Source organism: Podarcis gaigeae (genome assembly GCF_964106915.1).
Source record: "Podarcis gaigeae genome assembly, chromosome: 18".
Lineage (NCBI taxonomy): Eukaryota > Metazoa > Chordata > Lepidosauria > Squamata > Lacertidae > Podarcis > Podarcis gaigeae.
This window is the reverse complement of record NC_139696.1, coordinates 6,266,583-6,291,886: the sequence shown is the minus strand read 5'-3', so window position 1 is coordinate 6,291,886 and position 25,304 is coordinate 6,266,583. Positions and strand designations below refer to the sequence as shown.

Genomic DNA, 25,304 nt, shown 5'->3' with positions numbered 1-25,304 from the left:
CGAGGTTTGCTGCTTCCCAAACACAAAATCAATGCCATTTTTATTCTTTCTCCCGTCTATAATAATAAAATAAAATAATAATAATAGTAATAATATATTTATACCCCGCCCAATTCCAATTAAGCCCCGCCCTCCGAGGCACCGCCCTCCCGCTTTCCCCCAATCCCAACCCGCCTTTCCCCCTAAGCCCCGCCTCTCCCTCCTTCCCAACATTCTCTCCCTCGCAAGGTAAAAACAGCGGCGGGAGCTTAGACGGAAACCTCCGGCAGGGGGCGCTAGAATCCTTCGCCCTTCCTCCTTCCTCCCTGGTCGGCGTCGCTCTAGGAACCTCGGCCTCCGCGCTCCAGGGAGAGGAAGCGGAAGCGGCCGGGGAGCTTCCGGTTCGGGACCGGAAGCGGTGGAAGCCACGCTGCCGGGTGGTCGCGCTCCGTGTCTGAATTGCTCGGCAGGCGGAGGGTGTGGGCCTGGGGGGGTCTGTGGGGGTGCGGCCCTCGCCCCCGCCCCAATGGAGGCTGCTGGGGTGGCCCCTATCAGAGCCCAGTGAGTATTAGGGTGCCCCCTCCGCACCCCAAACCTTCCCTAGACCCCCCTCCCTCCTTCCCTGCCCAGCTTCTGCACCCCAAAGAACATAGGAAGCCGCCCTATGCTGAACCCATTGGTCGCTCTGTAGCTCCTGCACTGACAGGCAACGTCCTCCCTGGGGGTGGGGGGCGTGTGACCTTGGAATGTTAATTATAATTATAATTTATTTTCCATACCACACCCATTTGGCTGGGTTTCCCCAGCCACTCTGGGCAGCTCCCATTAGAATATTACCATGGGCCTGCTCAGTCCTAGGCTGATGCCCAAACAATAATAATAATAATAATTTATTATTTATACCCTGCCCATCTGGGCAGCTCCCACTAGAGTATTAGCATGGGCCTGCTCAGTCCTAGGCCGATGCCCAAATAATAATAATAATAATAATTTATTATTTATACCCTGCCCATCTGGGCAGCTCCCACTAGAGTATTAGCATGGGCCTGCTCAGTCCTAGGCCGATGCCCAAATAATAATAATAATAATAATTTATTTTTTATACCTTGCCCATCTGGCTGGGTTTCCCCAGCTACTCTGGGCATCTCCCATTAGAATATTACCATGGGCATGCCCAGTCCTAGGCTGATGCCCAAATAATAATAATAATAATTTATTTATACCCTGCCCATCTGGCTGGGTTTCCCCAGCCACTCTGGGCAGCTCCCATTAGAATACAGTGGTACCTCGGGTTAAGAACTTAATTCGTTCTGGAGGTACTATTTCTGGGTTGGTGGAGACTGTAACCCGAAGCATCTGTACCACTGTATTACCTTGGGCCCGCCCAGTCCTAGGCTGATGCCCTAATAATAATAATAATTTATTATTTATACCGCACCCATCTGGCTGGGTTTCCCCAGACACTGTAGGCGGCTCCAAACAGAATATTAAAAACACAATAAAACGTCAAACAATAAAAACTTCCCTAAACAGGACTGCCTTCAGATGTTTTCTAAAAGTCAGATAGTTGTGTATCTCCTTGACATAGGAGGGCATTCCACAGGGTGGGTGCCACTACCGAGAAGGCCCTCAGAGCTGGACTTAAGTCTCCGTCCTGGACGATGGGGTGCAGACACTCCTTCAGGGATACTGGGCCCAAGGGCACTTAGGGCTTTCAAGGTCAGCACCAATTGGGGGGTTTGAACCCGAGGCCTTCTGCACGCCACTCTGGGCGGTTCCCATTAGAATATTACCATGGGCCTGCCCAGTCCTAGGCTGATGCCCAAATAATAATAATAATAATTTATTATTTATACCCTGCCCATCTGGCTGGGTTTCCCCAGCCACTCTTGGTGCCTCCCAGCAGAATATTATACACACGATAAATACATCAAACATTAAAAACTTCCCTAAACAGGGCTGCCTTCAGATATCTTTTAAAAGTCAGATGGGAGGACGTTGCACAGGGCAGGGGCCACCACTGAAAAGGCCCTTTGCCTGGTTCCCTGTAACCTCACTTCTCGCAGGGAGGGAACCGCCAGAAGGCCCTCGGAGCTGGACCTCAGGGGTGCAGGGCTGGACAATGGGGGTGCAGACGCTCCTTCAGGTATACTAGGCCAAGGCCGTTTAGGGTTTTCAAAGTCCACCAACTGGGGGGTTTGAACCCAAGGCCTTCTGCATGCAAAGCAGGGAGCCCTCCTTTCCACTGACTGTAACCCCCCCCCAAAAAAAAAGAAAACCAACCACCTTCATTTTCCCCTTCAACACCACCACCCCCAATTTCAGGCTGCTGACCCTGGCTGGATCTGCTTCCCCTGTCAACCCCCACCCTGGTAGGAAGCCGTTAAAAGCAACAACGCAGAGCAGCAGATCGGCACTGGGTTTTTGGTTTTTTATTGGTATATAACTGGTTGAAAGCCTCTGAATGGTGGTGGTGGTTTGTTTTTTCAAACAAAGTTTCTCATCAGATAAAAATAGCAATTGGCCGGTTTTAAAAAGCGGGAAGGTGAGGAGGGTTAAACTCTCAGTCACATTGCAAAACAGACCATGCACATCCCCCAACAGAGCTCTTTGCCTAGAAAAAGCTGCCTCATGCCCAGTTGGAGCACATTTCTGTCGGAGGGAGTGTGCCATGGTCTAATGCAAAGCAGGGAGGGTCTTCCCCAGTTTAGAACCTTTCCAAGGAAGATGAGCCTGGAGTTCCCCCACATGCAAAGCACATTCACTGTTAAAAAGCTGTAGTTTCTGATAATCTGCCTACCAAGTGGTGCAGCAATAAAACCGCTAGCACATTTGCAGAACTAAGCCAGGTTTCAAATTGGATGGGGGGGGGGACTGCATTTTGGGAATTCTTGGATTACAACTCTTCATTTCTATAACAATGGTTGCAAAGCAAATTGTATCTTGGTAGCTTTGCAACATGTGCAGCAGGGCTTCCCTTATAGGAGAATCCCATTTCCTATGAATGCCTCTGTTTGAATGTTTCCTAAACCCATAACCTTCATTCATGATACAAATCTCTGATGGGTCATTTTCTCTTTTAAAAAGACAAACACATATGCATGGAGCTTCTTGGAGCGTGTGTGGGGGGTTTTCATTTTTATTTCAGAGCCCACATGGTGGTGTAGTGACTAGAGTATTAAACTAGGTCCAGTCGTGGCCAACTCTGGGGTTGCGGTGCTCGTCTCGCTTTATTGGCCGAGGGAGCCGGCGTACAGCTTCCGAGTCATGTGGCCAGCATGACTAAGCTGCTTCTGCTGAACCAGAACAGCGCACAGAAATGCTGTTTACCTTCCCACCGGAGTGGTACCTATTTATCTACTTGCACTTTGAGGTGCTTTCAAACTGCTAGGTTGGCAGGAGCAGGGACCGAGCAACGGGAGCTCAACCCGCCGCAGGAATTCAAACCGCCGACCTTCTGATTGGCAAGTCCTAGGCTCTGTGGTTTAACCCACAGCGCCACCCGCATCCCTAGGACGTGGGAGACCTGGGTTCAAATCCCCTCTCAGCCATGAAGCTCAGTGCGTGACCTTGGAGTCAGTCACAATATCTCAGCCTTCACAGGATTGGGGAAAGATAAAATGGGGAGTAGGCAATCCTGAGACCACTGGAGATAAGATGGAAATAATAAATAAACTATTAAAAAGTTCTTGGGAGTTGGGGTGCAGATTCTTCTGATGAGAAATATTTTTGTCACCATGTGGTAAAACAGAACCCTTATACAGTGGTACCTTGGTTCTTGAACTTAATCCGTTCTGGGAGTCCGTTTGACTCCCAAAACTGTTCAAAAACCAAGGCATGGCTTCCGATTGGCTGCAGGAACTTCCTGCACTCAGTTGGAAGCTGCGTCGGATGTTTGGCTTCCGAAAAACGTTCACAAACCGGAACACTTAGTTCCAAGTTTGCAGCGTTCAGGAGCCAATTTTTTCAACAACTAAGCCGTTCTGGAACCAAGGTACCACTGTATTTAAGTTCTGAGTTAAAAACCGGCAAATCACAAAAATGTAGCCCTCTAGTGACTTAACCCCCCTCACTGTCTCTATGAAGCATCACTCGTAGGTGATGTGGTGTGGACACGGAGCTTCACAACTTTTCTCCCTTATAGGTACCTCTCTACAAAAGAAAAGTTCCACACGTACCTTGATCGGGAAGGGGAGGTGACGAATGAGAAAGATGGCGATGTGCTGGCTGCAGAGGACAGTGCAGAGAGTAATACCGGTGGAGACCTGAATGAGCCTCCTGCCAAACTGCAGAAGCTGGGAAAAGATGAAAGCAATGCAGAAGAGAAGAGCCCGCCGGAAAACAGAACTGCGAAGGATCCTCAGGGCCAAAAGAGGGCCCGGGGACAGAATAAGGGCCGCCCTTGCATGAAGCCGACTCACTACGAGAAGAACCGCCTCTGCCCTTCAGTCGTCCAGGTAAACTATGTGTGAGGATGATTAGGACTTGATGAACAGATTGACAAAATTTGAGAGCTCCTAGCCCTGTTAATGGCTTGGGGATGCTGGTGGCACTGTGGTCTAAACCTTGCCAGTCGGAAGGTCGGCAGTTCCAATCCCCTCGACGGGGTGAGCTCCCGTTGCTTGGTCCCAGCTCCTGCCAACCTAGCAATTCGAAAGCTCGCCAGTGCAAGTAGATAAATAGGTACCACTCCAGCAGGAAGGTAAACTACGTTTCCGTGCGCTCTGGTTTCCGTCACGGAAAGCCAGAGATCAGGCATAGATAAGAAAGTAAGAGTGATGAAGAAAAATTGAAAAGGTGAAAATAAAATTCTTACTGGGAATATATGTATATAACAACATCGATGATGGTTTGTATTTCATAAAAATTGTATGTTCTTGATAAGATTTTTGTTTCAACTCTCTATTCTTTCTTTTCTTTATCTTTTTCCTTTCCTTTTCTATTTCTTTGGTGTAGATCTTTTCATTATAACAGAACATTGTATTTTCATTATGTGTAATTTTTAATGTGTAAATAAAGATACATATATATTTTTTAAGGTTTTTGCCACAGGTCACTTGTTGGACGTGAGGGGGTTAAGGTGGAACTAAAGAGGAGTTTAGGGACATGGGTGGCGCTGTGGGTTAAACCACAGAGCCTAGGACTTGCCGATCAGAAGGTCGGTGGTTCGAATCCCCGCGACGGGGTGAGCTCCCGTTGTTCGGTCCCTGCTCCTGCCAACCTAGCAGCTTGAAAGCACGTCAAAGTGCAAGTAGATAAATAGGTATCGCTCTGGCGGGAAGGTAAACGGTGTTTCCGTGCGCTGCTCTGGTTCGCCAGAAGCGGCTTAGTCATGCTGGTCACATGACCTGGAAGCTGTACGCCGGCTCCCTCGGCCAATAAAGCGAGATGAGCGCCGCAACCCCAGAGTCGGTCACGACTGGACCTAATGGTCAGGGGTCCCTTTACCTTTACTATAGAGGAGGTTGCTGAATTGTAGAGTGTAAGACGACCAGGGCATGACCTGCAACTTCATACTGTCTATATTTAAAAACCTATGCTACCCTCCTTTAAAGCAGCCTCATTCTCTTGTTGAAGGAACGGGCCGAAAAGTGCTTCTTCGGCTCACGCTGCCGTTTCCTACACAGCGTCAAAGAATACATGGCCACCAAGCCGCCAGACCTGGGAGACAGCTGCATACTCTTCAAGACGTTCGGCAGGTGCATGTATGGAGTCACCTGCCGGTTTGCTGCAGCCCACCTGGGCGAGGACTATGAGAACATCATCAATGAAGGCCTTCTGAAGCAGCGGGAGGGGAAGCCGCCAGCCGTGAAGAACAGCCTGGGCAAAGACCTCCAGCAGCAGCTGCGCAAAAAGAAGTTCCCTTTCGACAAGTCCAACCAGTACCTCTGCCGCTTAGCTAAGCCCAACCACGCGAAGGGGGCTGGGAGCCAAGCAGCGGTCCCACACCCCGCCGTGGGGAGAGAGGCCACGGACTCTTCCACCTCCCCAGGAAGCGTGGATCTCAGAGCTGCAGGAGAAGAGGCGGCAAAGGTTGCTCCTTCGTCGCCAAAAGAAGGTCCTACGCTGGAGGAACCGGAGAGTCCAAGTCAGCCGCCGGCCGCAATGGGATCCGCACTCAAAACGTCTGGGGTTGTGACAGATGAAGATCTTGTGAAACTCAGGCCGTGCGAGAAGAGAAAGGTAAGGGCTGTTTGTGTTATCATATACAGTCATAACTCAGGTTACAGACGCTTCAGGTTAGACACACCGAAACCCAGAAGTACCGGAACGGGTTACCTCCAAGTTTCGGCTGTCGCGCATGCGCAGAAGCACTAAATCGTGCTTTGCGCAAAAGTGCCAAATCGCAACCCACGCGTGCGCAGATGCAACGCTGTGGGTTGCGAACGTGCCTCCCGCATGGATCACGTTTATAACCCAAGCGTCCACTGTATATTTTTTTTAGTTATTCAGAGCGATGCAGAGGTTTCACCCTCAAACCTCAGGGATGAATTAGACTCCACACACAGGACTTGAAGATGAATCTTTACAGTGGTACCTAGGGTTACATACGCTTCAGGTTACATATGCTTCAGGTTACATACTCCGCTAACCCAGAAATACTGCTTCAGGTTAAGAACTTTGCTTCAGGATAAGAACAGAAATTTTGCTCCGGTGGCGCGGCGGCAGCGGGAGGCCCCATTAGCTAAAGTGGTGCTTCAGGTTAAGAACAGTTTCAGGTTAAGAACGGACCTCCGAAATGAATTAAGTACTTAACCCGAAGTACCACTGTTCTTGTCAGGATGGCAACAATTGAGCAGTTTGCATTATTCATATATATTAAGTCCAGTGCAATGCATTTCTCGCCCTTGCGCCCAAGAGAAGGTTTAGTCCTTTTGCTTTCAAAACTCATTCGTGTTGTCGTTTAGTCGTGTCCGACTCTTCGTGACCCCCTGGACCAGAGCATGTCAGGCACTCCTGTCTTCCACTGCCTTCCACAGTTTGGTCAAACTCATGCTGGTAGCTTCGAGAACCCTGTCCCACCATCTCGTCCTCTGTCGTCCCCTTCTCCTTGTGCCCTCCATCTTTCCCAACATCAGGGTCTTTTCCAGGGAGTCTTCTCATGAGGTGGCCAAAGTATCATTCATAGCAGTGAATGAATTATTAGCCCACAGCTAATAACCTCACCCTTCCTGACCCATGACTTGTATATTCATGATTTTGTCTTACAGCTAGATCTCCGCGAGAAGCTTTATTTAGCACCTTTAACAACGGTAGGTAGATTGTTTGTTTGTTTGTTTGTTTGTTTGTTTGTTTGTTTTATAGACCTTCCTTCATCACAAGATCTCAGGGTGGTTCACAATCTAAAAAAACAAGGTAAAAGCACACACAAATAGTTAAAACAAAAACAACGAAATAATAGCCCCCTCTCCCACAAAAACATTTAAAAGGCTGTGGAATGTTAATCACCCAAAGGCCTGGTTGAAGAGTAACTTCTTCCGGGGGAAAAGCCTTTCTGGGGAAAGCATTCCACAAGCAGGGAGCCACTGCAGAAAAGGCCCCATTCTCGTGTTGCCCCACTCTGGACCTCATGTGGAGGAGGCACATGAAGAAAGGCCTCTGATGGTTATTCCTATGGGCAGGGGTGATACTTGAAGTATTACAGTCCTGAGCCATTCAAGGCTTTATAGGTCAAACCAGCACTTTGAATTAGGCCCAGAAACTGACTGGCAGCCAGTACATTCGCGCCAGGATCTCTGCAATAGACTTAAACCATCTTGTCCCAGTGAGCAACTTGGCTGCCAAATTCTGCACCGGCTGAAGTTTCCGAACTGTCTTCAGAGGCAGCCCTATGTAAAGGTAAAGGTACCCCTGCCCGTACGGGCCAGTCTTGCCAGACTCTAGGGTTGTGCACTCATCTCACTCTATAGGCCGGGAGCCAGCGCTGTCCGCAGACACTTCCGGGTCACGTGGCCAGTGTGACATCGCTGCTCTGGCGAGCCAGCGCAGCACACGGAACGCCGTTTACCTTCCCGCTGGTAAGCGGTCCCTATTTATCTACTTGCACCCAGGGGTGCTTTCGAACTGCTAGGTTGGCAGGCGCTGGGACCGAACGACGGGAGTGCACCCCGCCGCGGGGATTCGAACCGCCGACCATGCGATCGGCAAGTACTAGGCGCTGAGGTTTAACCCACAGCGCCATCTGCATCCCTAGCCCTATGTACAACGTGTTGTATTAATCTAAGCTGGAGGCTACCAGAGCATAGATGACAGTAGTTAGGCCATCCCTGTCCAGATAGGGGCGTAGCTGGGCCACCAGTCGAATCTGATGGAAGGCACTGAGGCCACCTGCGCCTTGAGTGACAGCAAGGGATCCAGGAGGACCCCCCAAGCTATGAACCTGCTCCTTCAGAGGAAGTGTAACCCCATCAAGCGCAGGTAACCTCCCATCCATCTGGCCTAGGGAACTGCCCGCTAACTGTGCCTCAGGCTGTGTCCTGTGCTTCAGTTTGTGTGTCATCAGCATACAGAGGTACCGTATTTTTCGTTCTATATGACGCACATTTTCCCCTCCAAAAATTAAGGGGAAATGTGTGTGCGTCCTATAGAGCGAATGCAGGCTGTGCCGCTAAGCCCAAAGCCAGAACAGGAAGACGGAGCACTGCGGAGGGCTCTGTCTCGCTGCTCTAGCTTGGGGACGGCTGCGTGCACAGCCTCTCCAGGGCAGCGGGGCGCTGCGCTCCAAAGGCTTCAGGGATCTTTGAGGCTGGCGGTGGGGGAAAGCAGCGCTTCCCCCCACCACCAGCCCCACAAGCTCTGGTGAATGTACCTTGAACGCACCTTGTTTTAGAGGGGGAGAACAAGAAAAAAAAAATCCCTGTTCTCCCCCTCCTATGGTCTGGTGCGTCCTATGGTCCGGTGCGTCCAATGGAGCGAAAAATACGGTACCTCAGGTTACAGACTCCGCTAACCCAGAAATAGTACCTCAGGTTAAGAACTTTGCTTCAGGATGAGAACAGAAATCGGGCTCCAGCGGCGCGGTGGCAGCAGGAGGCCCCATTAGCTAAAGTGGTGCTTCAGGTTAAGAACAGTTTCAGGTTAAGAACGGACCTCCGGAATGAATTCTTAACCTGAGGTACCACGGTATATCTGACCACGTACTCCCAACTGGTATTCCAACTCCCCTTTCCTTACCCGAGAATAGCTGCCCCCGTTATTCATACGTAGCTGAATTTTTGTCACCTTTGCAAATTCTTACAGCGAAACCTGTGTGCCCCCTGGCTGCTGTGACAATTAAAGCATGCTGGTTGTGCGGGGAGAGAGAGAGAGTTCTGCTTAAGGCTTACAAAAACAAGATACAGTGGTACCTTGGGTTCTCGAACAGCCTATTTCACAAGCAACTTAGAACCTGAACGTCGCAAACCCGGAAGTGAGCGTTCCGGTTCTCGAATTTTTTTTGAAGTCGAACATGTCCTGATTTTCCGTTTTTAGTGTTGTGCTTCCGATTTTAGAGAATTGGCGCTGATTGGGCCGGCGAGGAAAAGCGTCCCAGCACCTCTCTGAAGCCCTGCCGCTTTGATGTGTGTGTGTGTGTGAGAGAGAGAGAGATCTTGAAAGACTGTGCTGATTGGGGTGGTGGGAAGAAGTGTTTTAGGGGTAGTTTTTCAATAGCCTGGAACGGATTGATCCGTTCTGCATTACTTCCTATGGGAAAACACGCCTTGGTTTTGGAACGGACTTCCGGAACGGATTAAGTTCGAGAACCAAGGTACCACTGTATCGGAACATTTGGCTGCGGTCTGGTTAGGAACAGGTGAAAAGCTGGAATTGTGAATTGGTTGAAATGGATGGAAAGAGGCCTGGCACTTAGCTGCAGCGCCAGCAGCTATTCCCATTCAGTCTTCAAACGCCTCACGTTGTGAGATCGGGCCATGTCTTTGTTTAGACGTGGTGTCTTGCTTGTGCTGGCTCGAGACCTGCCGCGAGGCAACCGTAACACTCCATTCTCCTGGTTTCTTCCGGGGATTACAGTGCGGTAACCTTGCTTTCCGAAGAATATGCAAGCGGTTTGGGGCGGACGTCACCTGCGGCGAGATGGCTGTTTGCACGAACCTGCTCCAGGGGCAGTCGTCCGAGTGGGCATTGCTGAAGAGACACAACACAGAGGATCTCTTTGGCGTTCAGGTAGATGGAAGGCAGACTCGCAATACGGCCACACTGGGGGGCGGGGGAGAGAGAACAGGAGCAAGCCGCTTCTGAGGCTAATAGAGATGGCCTTTGCTGGACTTCTCCTGGCTGCCGTCTTCTAGCCAGTGTGGTGTAGCGGTTAAGAGCGGTAGCCTCGTAATCTGGGGAACCGGGTTCGCGTCTCCGCTCCTCCACCTGCAGCTGCTGGGTGACCTTGGGCCAGTCACGCTTCTCTGAAGTCTCTCAGCCCCACTCACCTCACAGAGTGTTTGTTGTGGGGGAGGAAGGGAAAGGAGAATGTTAGCCGCTTTGAGACTCCTTAAAGGGAGTGAAAGGCGGGATATCAAATCCAAACTCTTCTACCTGGCTGCCATGATGCTCAGAAAGTGGTCCCAGTTCCCCATGGCTGGTGGCAGAGGCCGGACTGTGCTCCCTTTCACCTCTGCCTTCCCACAGCCCCTGGATGTTGGAGAAGAGAGTTCTTCCTGTTGGGAGGAGAGGGAGAGAGAAAGCTCTCTGCAGCTCCTGAAGGAGCGTCTCCACCCCCATCGTTCTGTCCGGACACCGAGGTCCAGCTCCGAGGGCCTCCTGGCAGTTCCCTCACTGCAAGAAGCAAGTTGCAGGGAACCCGGCCGAGGGCCTTCTCAGTGGTGGCACCCTCCCTGTGGAACGCCCTCCCATCAGATGTCAAAGAAATAAACAACTATCAGACTTTTAGAAGACATCTGAAGGCAGCTTTTAATATCTGATGAATTACTGTATTTTAGTATTCTGCTGGAAGCTGCCCAGGGTGGCTGGGGAAACCCAGCCAGATGGGCGGGGTATAAATATATTATTATTATTATTATTATTATTATTATTATTATTATTCCTCTGGCTGATAGATGCTCCCGCATGGGAAGCTAATAGGTCTCGATAACCCTCCCCTCCAGGAATTCCCTTTTAAGGCCATCTTTAACCAAAAGCCATTGCCAGCTTCATCGGTAGTTAGCAGAAGTAAAGGTGGAAGATGATATACTTTTGTTGAGGGTTGTTTTGTTTTTAATACAGTGGTGCCCCGCAAGACGAACGCCTCACAAGACGGAAAACCCGCTATACGAAAGGGTTTTCCGTTTTGGAGGCGCATCGCAAAACGAATTTCCCTATGGGGTTGCTTCGCAAGACGAACAAATCTTGCGAGTCCCCGCAGGGTTTTTTCGCTTCCCCCCCCCCTTTTCCTAAGCCGCTAAGCCGCTTAACAGCTGATCCGCTGATAAGCCGCTTAACAGCTGATCGCTAGAAGCCGCTAGACCGCTGTAGCGCTAATCCGCTAAGCTGTCAATGGGCTTGCTTCGCAAGACAAAAAAACCGCTAGACAAAGAGAACCGCGGAACGGATTCTTTTCGTCTTGCAAGGCACCACTGTACTGTCTCCTTGTTCTGGGTATTATAAACCCTCATTTGGAGTTGCCTTGTTCTCCTAAACGATGGTTGACACTGGCCATAGTTGGTTGCATTTAGACATAGCAGGCTGGGGCCGAGGCAGGAGCTCCCAAACTCCTTGCAGCACTGGAGGGAGGAGTGGTGGAGATCAGCCATGATGTTCATGCGATTTGCACTAGACCGTAGTCTTAAGTCTGCCATGCCTGTCTTTTCACTGTATTCTATTGATACGCTTTCTTTTGATTTATGTAATTCATGCTGAGTGGGGTGCAAACCTCAAAAAGGCGGGTTGGGGAATTCTTGCAGATAAATAGTATGGCACACATGCAATGCCTATAAGCTGCTCTCATGAGTTGGGGCACCCCTTTGACCCTCTTTCACCCTACGCCTCTGCAGCTGGAAGGAGCGTTCCCGGACACCATGACCAAGTGTGCAGAGCTGCTCAACCGGACCATCGAAGTGGATTTTGTGGACATCAATGTGGGCTGCCCTATCGACCTCATCTATAACAAGGTAGCCCATTGAGCCCTTTCAAGCACTAAAAAGGTAAAGGACCCCTGACAGTTCAGTCCATCCGCGGACGACTCGGGTTGCAGCGCTCATCTCGCTTTACTGGCCGAGGGAGCTGAGGTTTGTCCACAGACAGTTTTTCCAGGTCATGTGGCCAGCAGGACTAAGCCGCTTCTGGCGAAACCAGAGCAGTGCACGGAAACGCCATTTACCGTCATTCCGGAGCGGTACCTATTTATCTACTTGCACTTTGACGTGCTTTCGAACTGCTAGGTTGGCAGGAGCTGGGACTGAGCGACGGGAGCTCACCCCGTCATTGCGGGGATTCGAACCGCCGACCTTCCGATCGGCAAGTCCTAGGCTCTGTGGTTTAGACCACAGCACCACCCGCGTCCCTAAGGGAAAATTAGGGGGAGGGACTAATCCGAGGGGACTCAGGGGAATTCATTTCAAGCGTGGCACCCTCAGAAACAAATCAGAAGGGAAAAGCTTGGAGTCACATGTTTGGGAATCAACCTACATGTTTCTAGTTTTCTTCTCCTTGACGTGCTAAGCTTCCAGGTCATGCTGGCCACATGACCTGGAAAAACTGTCTGCGGACAAACGCCGGCTCCCTCGGCCTGTAAAGCGAGATGAGCGCCGCAACCCCAGAGTCGTTTGCGACTGGACTTAACTGTCAGGAGTCCTTTATCTTTACCTTTAAGTCTCCTTTCACAATTCAACATAGCCTGTTACTTAGCTTGGAAGCGATGGGGAGCCTAAAGGAACTAATCCAAGTCTTACAAAATTGCAGCCCACCTTTTTTTCAAGCAAAAGTTCTGCCAAGTTGACACCTCTCCCTCCTTTAAGCTGATGGGCCTGTGGGAAAACCTATGGGAAGCCCAGAACATTGAGGACTGAAATCAGTTCAGAGATTATGACCTTCACCCTCCTGCCCCCCAGTTTTGATCTTTCAAAACGCTCTTCACTCTCCTTTCCTCTCCTTTCTCTTCCCAGGGGGGAGGATGTGGCTTAATGAACCGTCCCAACAAGTTTGAGCAGATTGTCCGAGGCATGAACTACGTAAGTTGAGGTTGGGTGTGGTTTTTTCCTTGGCTGGCTCCTAGCAGTCCTTGATTTCATTCGTGCTTCTGTTCCCCCGCGTTGCTCCATCTTGCAACCTCGGTCATCCTCTTCGTATCAGCTTTGCACAGCGTCACATAATCTGCAAGCTTTGACCCGTTTATTGGCTCCTGCTTTGTGGCGAATGTGTCCAGGGCCCAGGGCAGACCAGCAAGATGGGTGGGGTATAATAATCATAATTGTAATCATCCCAAGGTTATTATTACAAGGCCCTTGTGGTGGGGCGTGGGGTTCTTCGATACAATACGATAATACGATACGATACGATACGATAATCTTTATTGTCATTGTCCCATACAGAACAACGACATTGGAAAAATCTACATGAGACATTCAAAAGCCAGCAAGCCTGCTATCCCAGCCTGGTTAGCCCCCTAAAAACTCTGATACCCCATAATACAATATACTCCCATAGAGACTACCTTACACTGCGTTTAAAACCAAAATCGCATTTAAACAGAAACTGTTTCTCAGGCGGCTAGTCCTAGTCTTTATAACCCTGTACCTTCTTCCAGAAGGCAGAAGCTGAAAGAGATCATTTCCGGGGTGCGCACTGTCCTGCGCTATCTCTGAAGCTTTCTTATGGCACCTGGAAGCATAGATTTGATCCAAGGTGGGAAGAGTGCACCCAATTATTCTCTCCGCAGTCTTTACAACCCTGGACAACATTGTTTTTTCCCTGACTGTGCAGCTCCCAAACCACTCTCAGATGTGGGGGGCTGGCTTTTGAGTTTCCCACCAGGTACAGAAGTCGCTGGTCTCAAAAAGGGATTACTCTACTCTGTGGCCCCCTCTTTGCATTCTCGGAGCAGCCGTTGGTGAAAGCTTTCGGCAAAGGAATCTCCAGAGTCCAGCTTTGTCGCGCTCAGGTTCAGCTCCCGAGGCACACTTTGCTTGGCTCATTGTTCCTCTTTTCCTCGGCAGGTGCTAGATGTACCCTTGACCGTGAAGATCCGGACTGGGGTGCAAGAGAAAACCAACCTGGCTCACAAGCTAATTCCCAGCATCCGGGAGTGGGGTGCCTCTATGGTCACGGTACAGTAGCCTTCCTTAAGCCACATTCAGATGAGCAGTAACTTCATTTAAAACAAAAACGCACACACCTTACTACATCAGACTAAAGTTACACCATCTAGCCCAGGGGTTGTCAACCTGGTCCCTACCGCCCATTTGTGGGCATTTCAGGATTCTAGAGTAGAGTGTTCTATGGCACAAGCTGAATCTTCCTTCCATCGAGCCCTGGTAAGGAAATTTTATCATCAAGAAAGATGCATTAGTGGGTGGTAGGTATAAAAAGGTTGACTACCCCTGATCTACGGGACACGGGTGGCGCTGTGGGTTAAACCACAGAGCCTAGGGCTTGCTGATCAGAAGGTCGGCAGTTCAAATCCCCATGACGGGGTGAGCTCCCGTTGCTCGGTCCCTGCTCCTGCCAACCTAGCAGTTTGAAAGCACGTCAAAGTGCAAGTAGATAAATAGGTACCGCTCCGGCAGGAAGGTAAACGGTGTTTCCGTGCGCTGCTCTGGTTCGCCAGAAGTGGCTTAGTCATGCTGGCCACATGACACGGAAGCTGCCTGTGGACAAACACCAGCTCCCTCGGCCAGTAAAGTGAGATGAGCGCCACAACCCCAGAGTAGTCTACAACTGGTCCTAATGGTCAGGGGTCACTTTACCTTTACTTTACCCCTGATCTATGCCAATATTCTGTTGTTTCCAGCAACAGATTTTAATTTTTACTTATCATCATATTATTGTATTATTGATTACCGTATTTTTCGCCCTATAGGATGCACTTTTTCCCCTCCAAAAATGAAGGGGAAGTGTGTGTGCGTCCTATGGGGCGAATGCAGGCTTTCGCTGCTCCAGGCTTCAGGAAGCTATCCGCAAGCCGTGGGAGCCCGGTGCGAAGTTGCGCAGCTCTCCCACAGCTTGCAGAGAGCTGCCTGCAGGCTTCGGGCTTTGTGCAGCTCTCCGCAAGCCGCGCAAGCGAAGTCGCACAGCTCTCCCACGGCTTACTGAGAGCTGCCTGCATCCTGAAGCCTGGGGCAAATATCCGCAAGTCTGGGGAGACCGGCGCGGAGATATCTCACACACGCCTTACAATGCTGTCTTTGAGAAGCCCCTGCATGAGACACAAAGGCGTCAGTCTTCCCCTGCTCTTGCCCTTTGGCAACCAATATCCTAAAGTAGGCTGTCTCTGCATGTGGAGGCTCTATGGTGCAAAGCTTGTGGGGGTTGGTAAACCACATCTCTGTTCTTACCTAAGCATATCAAAAAGCGGTGTGTATTGTCATTTGAATCCGTGACGGAGGCGTCAACTGTCCCTTTTCTGACCCTGTTAGCTTCATGGCCGGTCGAGAGAGCAGCGGTACACAAAGGCAGCAAACTGGGAGTACATAGCAGAGTGCGCAAAAATTGCCAGTCCGATGCCTCTTTTCGGTAGGTAGTTCTGTTCTTTCCGCGTGCTGGTTTTGCTTCCTTTGCAACATATTTGGGGCTTGGAGGTAATGCTTTGCTGCAGTTTTTGGACTCGGATTGCTTTGGCTGGGTTTGCCTCCCTCTCCATCAAGCCACCATTTCCTCCTGCTTCTGAATGAATTAATTTTATTATTACAGTCACAGACCAGTTACAGTATTACTTACAATATCAGGGAAATCATAAAACACAACAGGAATACATTGAATTGCAATTGGGTATAACAGAGACAATTCAGATATAGCGGCAGTTAAAAATATATATTAAATCTTGATCATTAAAATATAACCTAAAATTGTCATTTAAAATCTTAGTTACTTTGGTAGTCATTTTGTTCCCTGAGTTTTATGGCAGTCGCACAGAATTCTGCTTCGGCGATCTTTGGAAAACCCACTTTTTCTCTTGCCATACAGTTAACCTTCCCATATTTGCGCTACCGCCCTTCCCCACCTTTCCACGGCGCAAGAGCTCAATGAAGTAAGTTCAGGACAGGCGAAAGACCCCTAACTTGTGAGATGAATTAAGATGGTGATAAATGTCTAGGGGGGAGGAAGAGAGGTCTGCCAGCTACAACCACTAAAACAGAACCTCTGTATTCAGATGCACTCTACCCCAGTTCCAGTATCTTGATGATTGGGGGGGGGGGGCTCAGAGGTGAGTTGCTGTCTTCAGTCGCTTCCTGGAGACACCTGGCTGGCTACTGGTCAGAAACAAGATGCTGGTCCATATAGACCTTCCTTAGTCCGGCCGATCAGGACTCTTCTTTGTAGATCAGTGGTCAGCAGCCGAAATGTCCTGTGGGCTGCCACAAAGAACGTCACGGGGGTCAGGGAGCACTTCATTTCTCTCCTCCTCTCTGAAATCTCTAGATTGGACTCTTGGAGGTGAGTGAAGACTACAGGAGACGTGTGGCTCGTTGTTGCCTGGTCATTCTGAACAGTTTCCCCCTTTCCTTGAAGACATCAATAAATGCTTTGGATTTGAGAAGCTCTTTTTAGTGCCATCAGGGATGCGGGTGGTGCTGTGGGTTAAACCACAGTGCCTAGGACTTGCCGATCAGAAGGTTGCGGTTCGAATCCCCGCGACGACGGGGTGAGCTCCTGTTGCTCGGTCCCTGCTCCTGCCAACCTAGCAGTTCGAAAGCACGTCAAAGTGCAAGTAGATAAATAGGCACTGCTCCGGCGGGAAGGTAAACGGTGTTTCTGTGCGCTGCTCTGGTTCGCCAGAAGCGGCTTAGTCCTGCTGGCCACAAGACCCGGAAGCTGTACGCCGGCTCCCTCGGCCAGTAAAGCGAGATGAGCACCGCAACCCCAGAGTCGGCCACGACTGGACCTAATGGTCAGGGGTCCCTTTACCTTTTAGTTCCATCAAGTAGGGGCAGGCCTGGACCAGAAGCTGCCTGCTGGTTCTGCCTTCGCTAGTTCTGTTTCTTTGATAGTAAACTTCCTGGGCAGCGCTCTGCATGCTGCTGCCGCAAATTAAACAGGGAGGAGGAGGTGTCTAGGATATTAGTGGTTTTTCGTGCAACCTCAACCTCATTTACAGACAGGGCTGTTTCAAATCCATTTACAGTCGTACCTTGGTTTTCAAACGCCTTGGGAGTCAAATGCTTTGGCTCCCAAAGATTGAAAACCGGAAAGGATTGTTGCGGTTTTTAAAAGTTCTTTGGAACTCAAATGTCCAGCTCGACTTCCACGGCTTCCAGTTGGCTGCAGGAGCTTCCTGCAACCAACTAGAAGCTGCGCCTTGGTTCCCGAATGTTTTGGAAGTCGAACGGACTTCCAGAACGGATTCAGTTCGACTTCCAAAAGAACACTGTATTTGCAAAAGGCATCGCTGTGGCCAGGGGCAGTTGATAGAGCCATAAATAAGTGCTTGGAACTATTAAGAGAAACAAATAACAACAACAACAACAACAACAACAATAATAATAATAATAATAATAATAATAATAATTATACAGTGGTGCCTCGCAAGATGAAATTAATCCGTTCCGTGGGGCTCTTCGTATAGCGGTTTTTTCATCTTGCGAAGCAAGCCCATTGACAGCTTAGCGGACTAGTGCTATTAGCGGTTTAGCGGCTTTTAGCGGATCAGCTGATAAGCGGCTTAGGAAAGGGGGGGGGGAGGGAAAAAACCCTGCAGGAACTCGCAAGACATTTTCGTCTTGAGAAGCAAGCCCATAGGGAAATTCGTTTTGCGAAGCGCCTCCAAAACGGAAAACCCTTTCGTCTAGCGGGTTTTCCATCTTGCGAGGCGTTCGTCTTGTGGGGCACCACTGTATACCCCTGTCCATCTGGCTGGGTTTCCTCAGCTGCTCTGGGCAGCTCCCAACAGAATATTAAAAATCCGATAAAACATCAAACATTAAAAACTTCCCTAAACAGGGCTGCCTTCAGATGTCTTCTAAAAGTCAGATAGTTGTTTATTTCCTTGACATCAGATGGGAGGGTGTTCCACAGGGCAGGCGCCGCCACCGAGAAGGCCCGCTGCCTGGCAAACTGCAACTGAAGCATTGGGGATTGCTTTGGTGACCCCTGAATTATTGTTCTTTCCTTTTGGCGCAGGGAACGGAGATATCTTGTCTTTCGAAGATGCCAATCAAGCCATGCAGAGTGGAGTTTCGGGAATTATGATTGCTCGGCAAGTGTTTTGGGTGGTCTGGAGGAGAAAGTACCCTTCGTTACCCTCATGGGGTTTTTTTCCAAGCAGAAGGTCCACGTTCAGTCTCCGGCTTCTCCAGCTATGGCTGGGAAAAACTCTAAAACCTAAAACCCTGGAAAGCCAGTCAATGGCTGTGTTCAGACACAATTCTAAGCCTTGGATCAGCCCCAAGCAGTTTAGTCTATGTGTGATCTCTCTGCTCGTGCACACAGCTCAAGTTCTCCTGCTTTGCAGGGAAACAAGTTGCAGAGCAGTTGGCTTACATTTGTGTAGCTTGCTTACTCCAAGCTGCAGCACGCATTAGCTTGCATCTCATGTAAGGGCCTTTGTGGCTTGGAGGTTGTGTTAAAGATCAGCCAGTGAAGATACTACAGTCATACCTTGGTTTTCGAACAGCTTAGTTCCCAGATGTTTTGGCTCCTGAGTGCCGCGAACCCAGAAGTGACGGTTCCGGTTTGCAAACTACTGTATTTTTTGCTCTATAAGACTCACTTTTCCCCTCCTAAAAAGTAAGGGGAAATGTGTGTGCGTCTTATGGAGCGAATGCAGGCTGCGCAGCTATCCCAGAAGCCAGAACAGCAAGAGGGATTGCTGCTTTCACTGTGTAGCGATCCTTCTTGCTGTTCTGGCTCCTGAGAGTCAGAATGTTTTTTTTCTTGTTTTCCTCCTCCAAAAACTAGGTGCGTCTTGTGGAAGTTGAACGTCCGGGGCTTCCTTGGCTTCCGATTGGCTGCAGGAGCTTCCTGCAGCCAATCGGAAGCCGGGCTTGGGTTTCTGAACGTTTTGGAAGTTGAACGGACTTCCAGAACAGATTCTGTTCGACTTCCAAGGTATGACTGTAGTAACTTAGATGGTCTGGCACAGAGTTCACTGGGCAGTTCGGGTCACTCAGTTCCAAGGCTAGAAACATACCAGTGTATGAAGGCAAGTTCACAACTTCATTTCCCAGCCCCAAAGGACTACGGTTAAGATTGCCATTACAAAATCATTTCCAGCTGTAATAGCAGAAGCAGGTGTGGCCGTCACAGAAGACAGAGGCGGCAAGGATCCTCATTTTGAAATAATATGAGGAGCTAAACAGAAAGAAAAGAGAATAATCCTGGGCCTTGCTGAACGTAATACTATACAGTAATGGTCGGGGGGGTGAGGAGGGGGAGAGACTTGCTTAAGATCCATGTGGTCGATCATACAGTAGCCTAAGACCAAATTATATCCACATCTTCCTAAAGGACATGGGTCAGGTATCGGCCACAGCTGCTGTTACTACCCCTGCACACAATTGCTGCTTCTGGCTCCATCTTTTGCTATGGCTTAGTGGTCATATATCTGTTTGCAAGGAGAAGGTTTCAGTTCGGTCCCCGGCATCTGGGAAAATGCTCTGAGAGGATCACCAACTGTCAAATTGTCCTCCCCCGTTCCCTTAGATTTTGCTGGTGGTGGGGCTGTTTGAACATGGAATCGCCTGGGGGTATTGAATCATAATGATGGGATACTTTCGAATCCCAGTAGTTGCCCTAATGGGTTCTTGCTATGCAATCTAGATGGCAAAAATATTCGATCACGTGCGTGTGTTTCTCCTCGCGCACTTACGTTCTGCCAGGGCGGCAGGCATACCGCTCGGGGACTTGGCTCTAGAACCTGAGCATTTCCCCGTGTGTGTACGCGTAGATTCTGTTCATGGTTTTCTCACGGCGGCCGTTCTTCCGGGTTACAGGGGGGCACTGATCAAGCCCTGGATTTTCACTGAAATCAAAGAGCAGCGACACTGGGACATCTCGTCGGGAGAGAGGCTCGACATCCTCAAGGACTTCACCAACTACGGCTTGGAGCATTGGGGATCAGACACGCAGGGAGTGGAGAAAACCAGGAAGTTTCTACTGGAGTGGCTTTCCTTTCTCTGCAGGTAGAAGCTCCTCCTCAGCCCTTGCTAAGTCATTGCATTTTGCCTTTCCATCCAGGTATTAATAACAGCTGGCCTTGGGTTCTTGTAAGGAGCTTATGTTAGTTCAGGTGCAAAACTTTTTTTTGTAAGCAGGCAAGACTGGATCCTGCAACAAACATCTTAACGCACCACTAAGTTTCTGCTATGTGTGACACGCTGCAGGGACATCCTACTCATCAGCTGCTTCTCAGGCTTTGGAGATTTTGAGAAACAAGTCCACGTATTTTAAAAGCCTAGCTTGACACCGGGGAAAGCTAGAAGCTTGCTGCTAATGACGACCAGATACAGTGGGTGTTTTTTAAAGCACTATATATATATGCCTGCTTATATAGGGATGCGGGTGGCGCTGTGGGTTAAACCACAGAGCCTAGGACTTGCCAATCAGAAGGTCGGCGGTTCAAATCCCTGTGACGGGGTGAGCTCCCATTGCTCAGTCCCTGCTCCTGCCAACCTAGCAGTTTGAAAGCACGTCAAAGTGCAAGTAGATAAATAGGTACCGCTCCGGCGGGAAGGTAAACGGCGTTTCCGTGCACTGCTCTGGTTCGCCAGAAGCTGCTTAGTCCTGCTGGCCACATGACCCGGAAGCTGTACGCCGGCTCCCTCGGCCAGTAAAGCGAGATGAGCGCTGCAACCCCAGAGTCGGTCACGACTGGACTTAATGGTCAGGGGTCCCTTTACCTTTACTATATGCCTGCTAAGTGTGAGTTCATAATAGCACTGTAATTAAAATTGGGGCAGCATCAAGAGAGATAGCTGCCACTTCTTCCTTTATTCCTCAGTGGTGTTTTCTCCTCCCACTTAACTCAAAAAGGCAGGGCTTCGCAACAGCCTTGTATGACTCTGCCCTGTATCTCCCATGCTTATAGCTGCAGCTAGATTTTGAATAAGCCTAACTTCTGGGGTGAGTGAGAGGAGCAACCAAGATGAGGCTGTTCTCCTACTGTCATGGAAAATGAGTTTTCCTTTCTTCCTTCTTTGGCGCTTTGGCAGGCTGGAATGCGGGTGGGGCTCTGGTCTAAACCACTGAGCCCCTTGGGCTTGCCGATCAGAAGGTCGGCAGTTCGAATCCGCACAACGAGGTGAGCTGTTGCTCTGTCCCAGCTCCTGCCAACCTAGCAGTTCGAAAGCACACCAGTGCAAGTAGATAAATAGGTACCGCTGTGGCAGGAAGGTAAACGGCATTTCCGTGCACTCTGGTTTCCGTCCCGGTGTCCCATTGCGCCAGAAACAGTTGAGTGCTGCTGGCCACATGACCCAGAAAGCTGTGGACAAACGCGGTCTCCTTCGGCCTGAAAGCGAGATGAGCACCGCAACCCCATAGTCGCCTTTGACTGGACTTCATCATCCAGGGGTCCTTTACTTTTTTACTTTGGCAGGTACATTCCAGCCGGCTTACTGGAGCGCCTGCCTCAGAGGATTAACGAAAGACCCCCTTACTTCATGGGCCGGGACTATTTGGAGACCTTAATGGCAAGCCAGAACGTGGGCGACTGGATTAAGATCAGGTAAAAAAGGTTTGAACATTTGCCAAGCAGTTGACAGTTTTCTGTGCATGTTAAGCACACAACTGCATGTGTGCAGTGAGGAGGAAGAGAGGGGGAGAGATGATTTCAGCTGCTACGAAGGCTGATGTAGAACCAGGCCAGAAATGTGGGTTTTGGCCCTTGAAGGGAGTGACTACCGTATTTTTCGCTCTATAGGACGCACTTTTTCCCCTTCAAAAATGAAGGGGAAATGTGTGTGCGTCCTATGGAGCGAAGACGCCATAGCCCCGCGACCCTATCCTGGCTGGAGAGGTAACATGCGGCTATGGCAGAAGCCTCTCCGCTGCGCCTTTCCGCTGCTCCCTGACCTGCTCTTTGGGGCTGGTGGTGGGCTTCCCCCCGCCAGCCCCAAAGAGCAGGTCGAAAGGAACCTGAAGCCTGGAGAGCGAGAGGGGTCGTTGCGCACCGACCCCTGAACGCACCTTAAACGGCACCTTGTTTTAGAGCGGGAACACAAGAGGTGAAAAATTCTCCCACTCTCTGCACAGCGCTTCCTGCTGCTTCGCTGAAGAGGCGCTGGGCAGAGAGCGGAAGATTTTTTTTCCCTTGTTCTCCCCCTTCTAAAACAAGGTGCGTCCTATTGTCCGGTGCGTCCTATGGTGCGAAAAATACGGTAGTTAAAGCTAGAACTGGACCCTATTGCATCTGATGCAACACAGGCCATGGGGCTTCCTATCTCCCAAATCCGTAAGACGGCCAGCGGGAAGGGAACAACTTTTGTGTCCTAAACCAGGACAAAACTCTTCTAGCCCAGCTATGTGGGAAGAGAAGCTCAGATCACTCGGCTGCGAATCTCGCTCAGATGACCTTGGGCTAGTCCTGATCTCCCAGCCTAACTTAACTCACGAGCTTGTTGTGAGGCGCAAATCTCACTCTGAGCTCTTCCGAGGAACAAGGAGAAGTACGAAAAGGGCAATGCAAATTCTCTCCCAACATCCCAGCTGAATTGCCTTCCTCTCTGTCATTCTTTCCATAGTTCCTGATAGAAATTGGGGGAATGGCATGCAGCAGTCTAAAAAGTGCACCTCTGAGATTTCTTTCACGCCATTTGTGCGCCCTATGGGGTTTTCATCTCATAATAAGAGTTCAGTAGCCTGTCGCTACTGTGAGTTAAACCACAGAGCATAGACTTGCCGATCAGAAGGTTGGCGGTTCGAATCCCTGCGACGGAGTGAGCTCCCATTGCTCGGTCCCTGCTCCTGCCAACCTAGCAGTTCGAAAGCATGTCAAAGTGCAGGTAGATAAATAGGTACCGCGCTAGCGGGAAGGTAAACGGCGTTTCCGTGCGCTGCTCTGGTTCGCCAGAAGCGGCTTAGTCCTGCTGGCCACATGACCCAGAAGCTGTACGCCGACTCCCTCGGCCAGTAAAGCGAGATGAGCGCCGCAACCCCAGAGTCGGTCACGACTGGACCTAATGGTTAGGGGTCCCTTTACCTTTATAGCCTTTCATGCACAAAGTATCATCGCAGGTGTGTGTGCTGTTGGAAGAATCTAAAGATGTGAGCAGTTTTCTCAATTTCTCCTCCTTGCAGTGAGATGCTTCTGGGTCCTGTTCCTGCCAACTTTACTTTCCTTCCAAAGCACAAGGCAAATTCTTACAAGTAGGAGGACCGTCGTCGCTGGGGGAAGCGCTGTCTCCAATGCACATCTTGCGTATCTCTTGGTTTTGAATAATAATTAAAAAAAGTTCTATTTTTGATTTGGCTGCTGTGTGTAGTCTGCCTCAAAGATGATTCCCCCTGACAACCTCTCCTGGACATTTCAAGACGGCACACATCCAGTATACATGCATTTCCTTGTCTGATCCAGAGCGAAGGGGAGCTGTTAGCTGTTAAATAACACATACGGAGTCCAGAGGGGAAAGCCTTAACAATGGTTTCAACTGGGGAAAGGGACAAAGAGGTTTTGCCCTGCCTTATGCTTTGCAGGAAGACATTCAGCGAAACATACAGGAGGAAAACTCCCACAGAATCACACAGCCAATTAGAGCAGGTTCAACCTCAGTATCATGCCACTCTCAACACCCCCCACTCCCTTAGGTGGAGAATGATTAACCCCTTAAGTTATAAAACTCTTGGGGGCCAGTCGCTGCCTGTGTCAGCTGAACCTACCTCACAGGGTGATGGTTGCGGATAAAATGGGAAGGAAAAATATGCCCATCTTGAGCAGCTCAGAGGAAAAGGTGGGTAGCAGAAATAATATTATTGCAGCATAGTATTATTTAGACCTTCCAAGTGTCCTTATTTTCCAGGGACAGTCCTGGATTTACAGAAGCCGTCCCGGTTTCTGATTTAATCCCGGGATGTCTTGCTTTTTCTTAGAACACCTCTATTTTCACGACAGAAATGTTGGAGGGGATGGAGTTATCTGACCCCCGAGCCAAGGAGATAAGTCACTATAAACAGTGGTGCCCAAACTTTTTCCAAAGAGAACCAGATTTGATGAAGTGAAGATGCGTGGGGGCCGACCAAAGTTGTTGAACTTTATTTACGATTTTATCCCATAGTTCTTGAGTCTTTTTAGGCTTGAAGTTGTTGAGCTTTTTATAGGATTTGACCACAAGAAATAAACTGCCACAGGGGCTGAATAAACCCGGATTATGCCCCCAAAACGAACTTTGGACATGCTTGCTATAAAACCTTTGGAAGACACCTGAAGGCAGCCCTGGTAGGGAAGTTTTAAAATGCTTAATGTTTCATTATCGCTTTTAAAGTCAAACCTCGGCTCCCGAACGCTTCCGTTACCTTATGTTTCAACTCCCAGACACCGAACACCCGGAGGTGTTCCAGTTTGCGAACGTTTTTTGGAAGCCGAACGTCCGACGCGGCTTCCGATTGAGCGCAGGAAGCTCCTGCAGCCAATCAGAAGTCGTGCTTCGGTTGCCAAACATTTTGGAAGCCGAAAGGGCTTCCGGAATGGATTAAGTTAGACAACCAAGGTTTGATTGTATATATGTTGGAAGCTGCTCAGAGTGGCTGGCATAAATAATAAAATTGAAATGTCGGCTGGTATGTATCATTGCAGGCAGATGCTGTCTCTGTACGCTTGCTTTCAAAAAAAAACCTCACTCCTGCTTAGACAACTCTAGAAAGTTGAGGTGGTTTTAATCTGTTTTATAGCCTTTGGACTTTTCTTATTAAAGTATGGCTGTGGTTATTATTATTTGGTCTTTTCATATACCTCTTTGAAGGTTTGTTTTCAATACTCAATCGATATATATATACAGTGGTACCTCGGGTTAAGTACTTAATTCGTTCCGGAGGTCCGTTCTTAACCTGAAACTGCTCTTAACCTGAAGCACCACTTTAGCTAATGGGGCCTCCTGCTGCTGCCGCGCTGCCGGAGCATGATTTCTGTTCTTATCCTGAAGCAAAGTTCTTAACCTAAAGCACTATTTCTGGGTTAGTGGAGTCTGTAACCTGAAGCGTATGTAACCTGAGGTACCACTGTATTCTGAACTTACACAGTTCAGAACAGT

The 25,304-nt window shown here is 49.5% G+C and overlaps 1 protein-coding gene across 1 annotated transcript; it reads left to right on the top strand.

Annotated features, from left to right (window-relative positions):
- The first annotated feature begins 374 nt into the window (after positions 1–374).
- DUS3L (dihydrouridine synthase 3 like) lies at positions 375–23,523 on the top strand. The gene is made up of 13 exons (XM_083720408.1): positions 375–540; positions 4,124–4,436; positions 5,557–6,162; positions 7,191–7,232; positions 9,991–10,143; positions 11,964–12,080; positions 13,074–13,139; positions 14,124–14,234; positions 15,543–15,639; positions 18,244–18,319; positions 20,055–20,243; positions 21,659–21,787; positions 23,359–23,523. Exons 1-13 carry the CDS (start codon positions 506–508, stop codon positions 23,429–23,431), a joined length of 2,007 nt encoding a protein of 668 aa, XP_083576534.1. The 5' UTR covers positions 375–505; the 3' UTR covers positions 23,432–23,523.
- Positions 23,524–25,304: the final 1,781 nt, after the last annotated feature.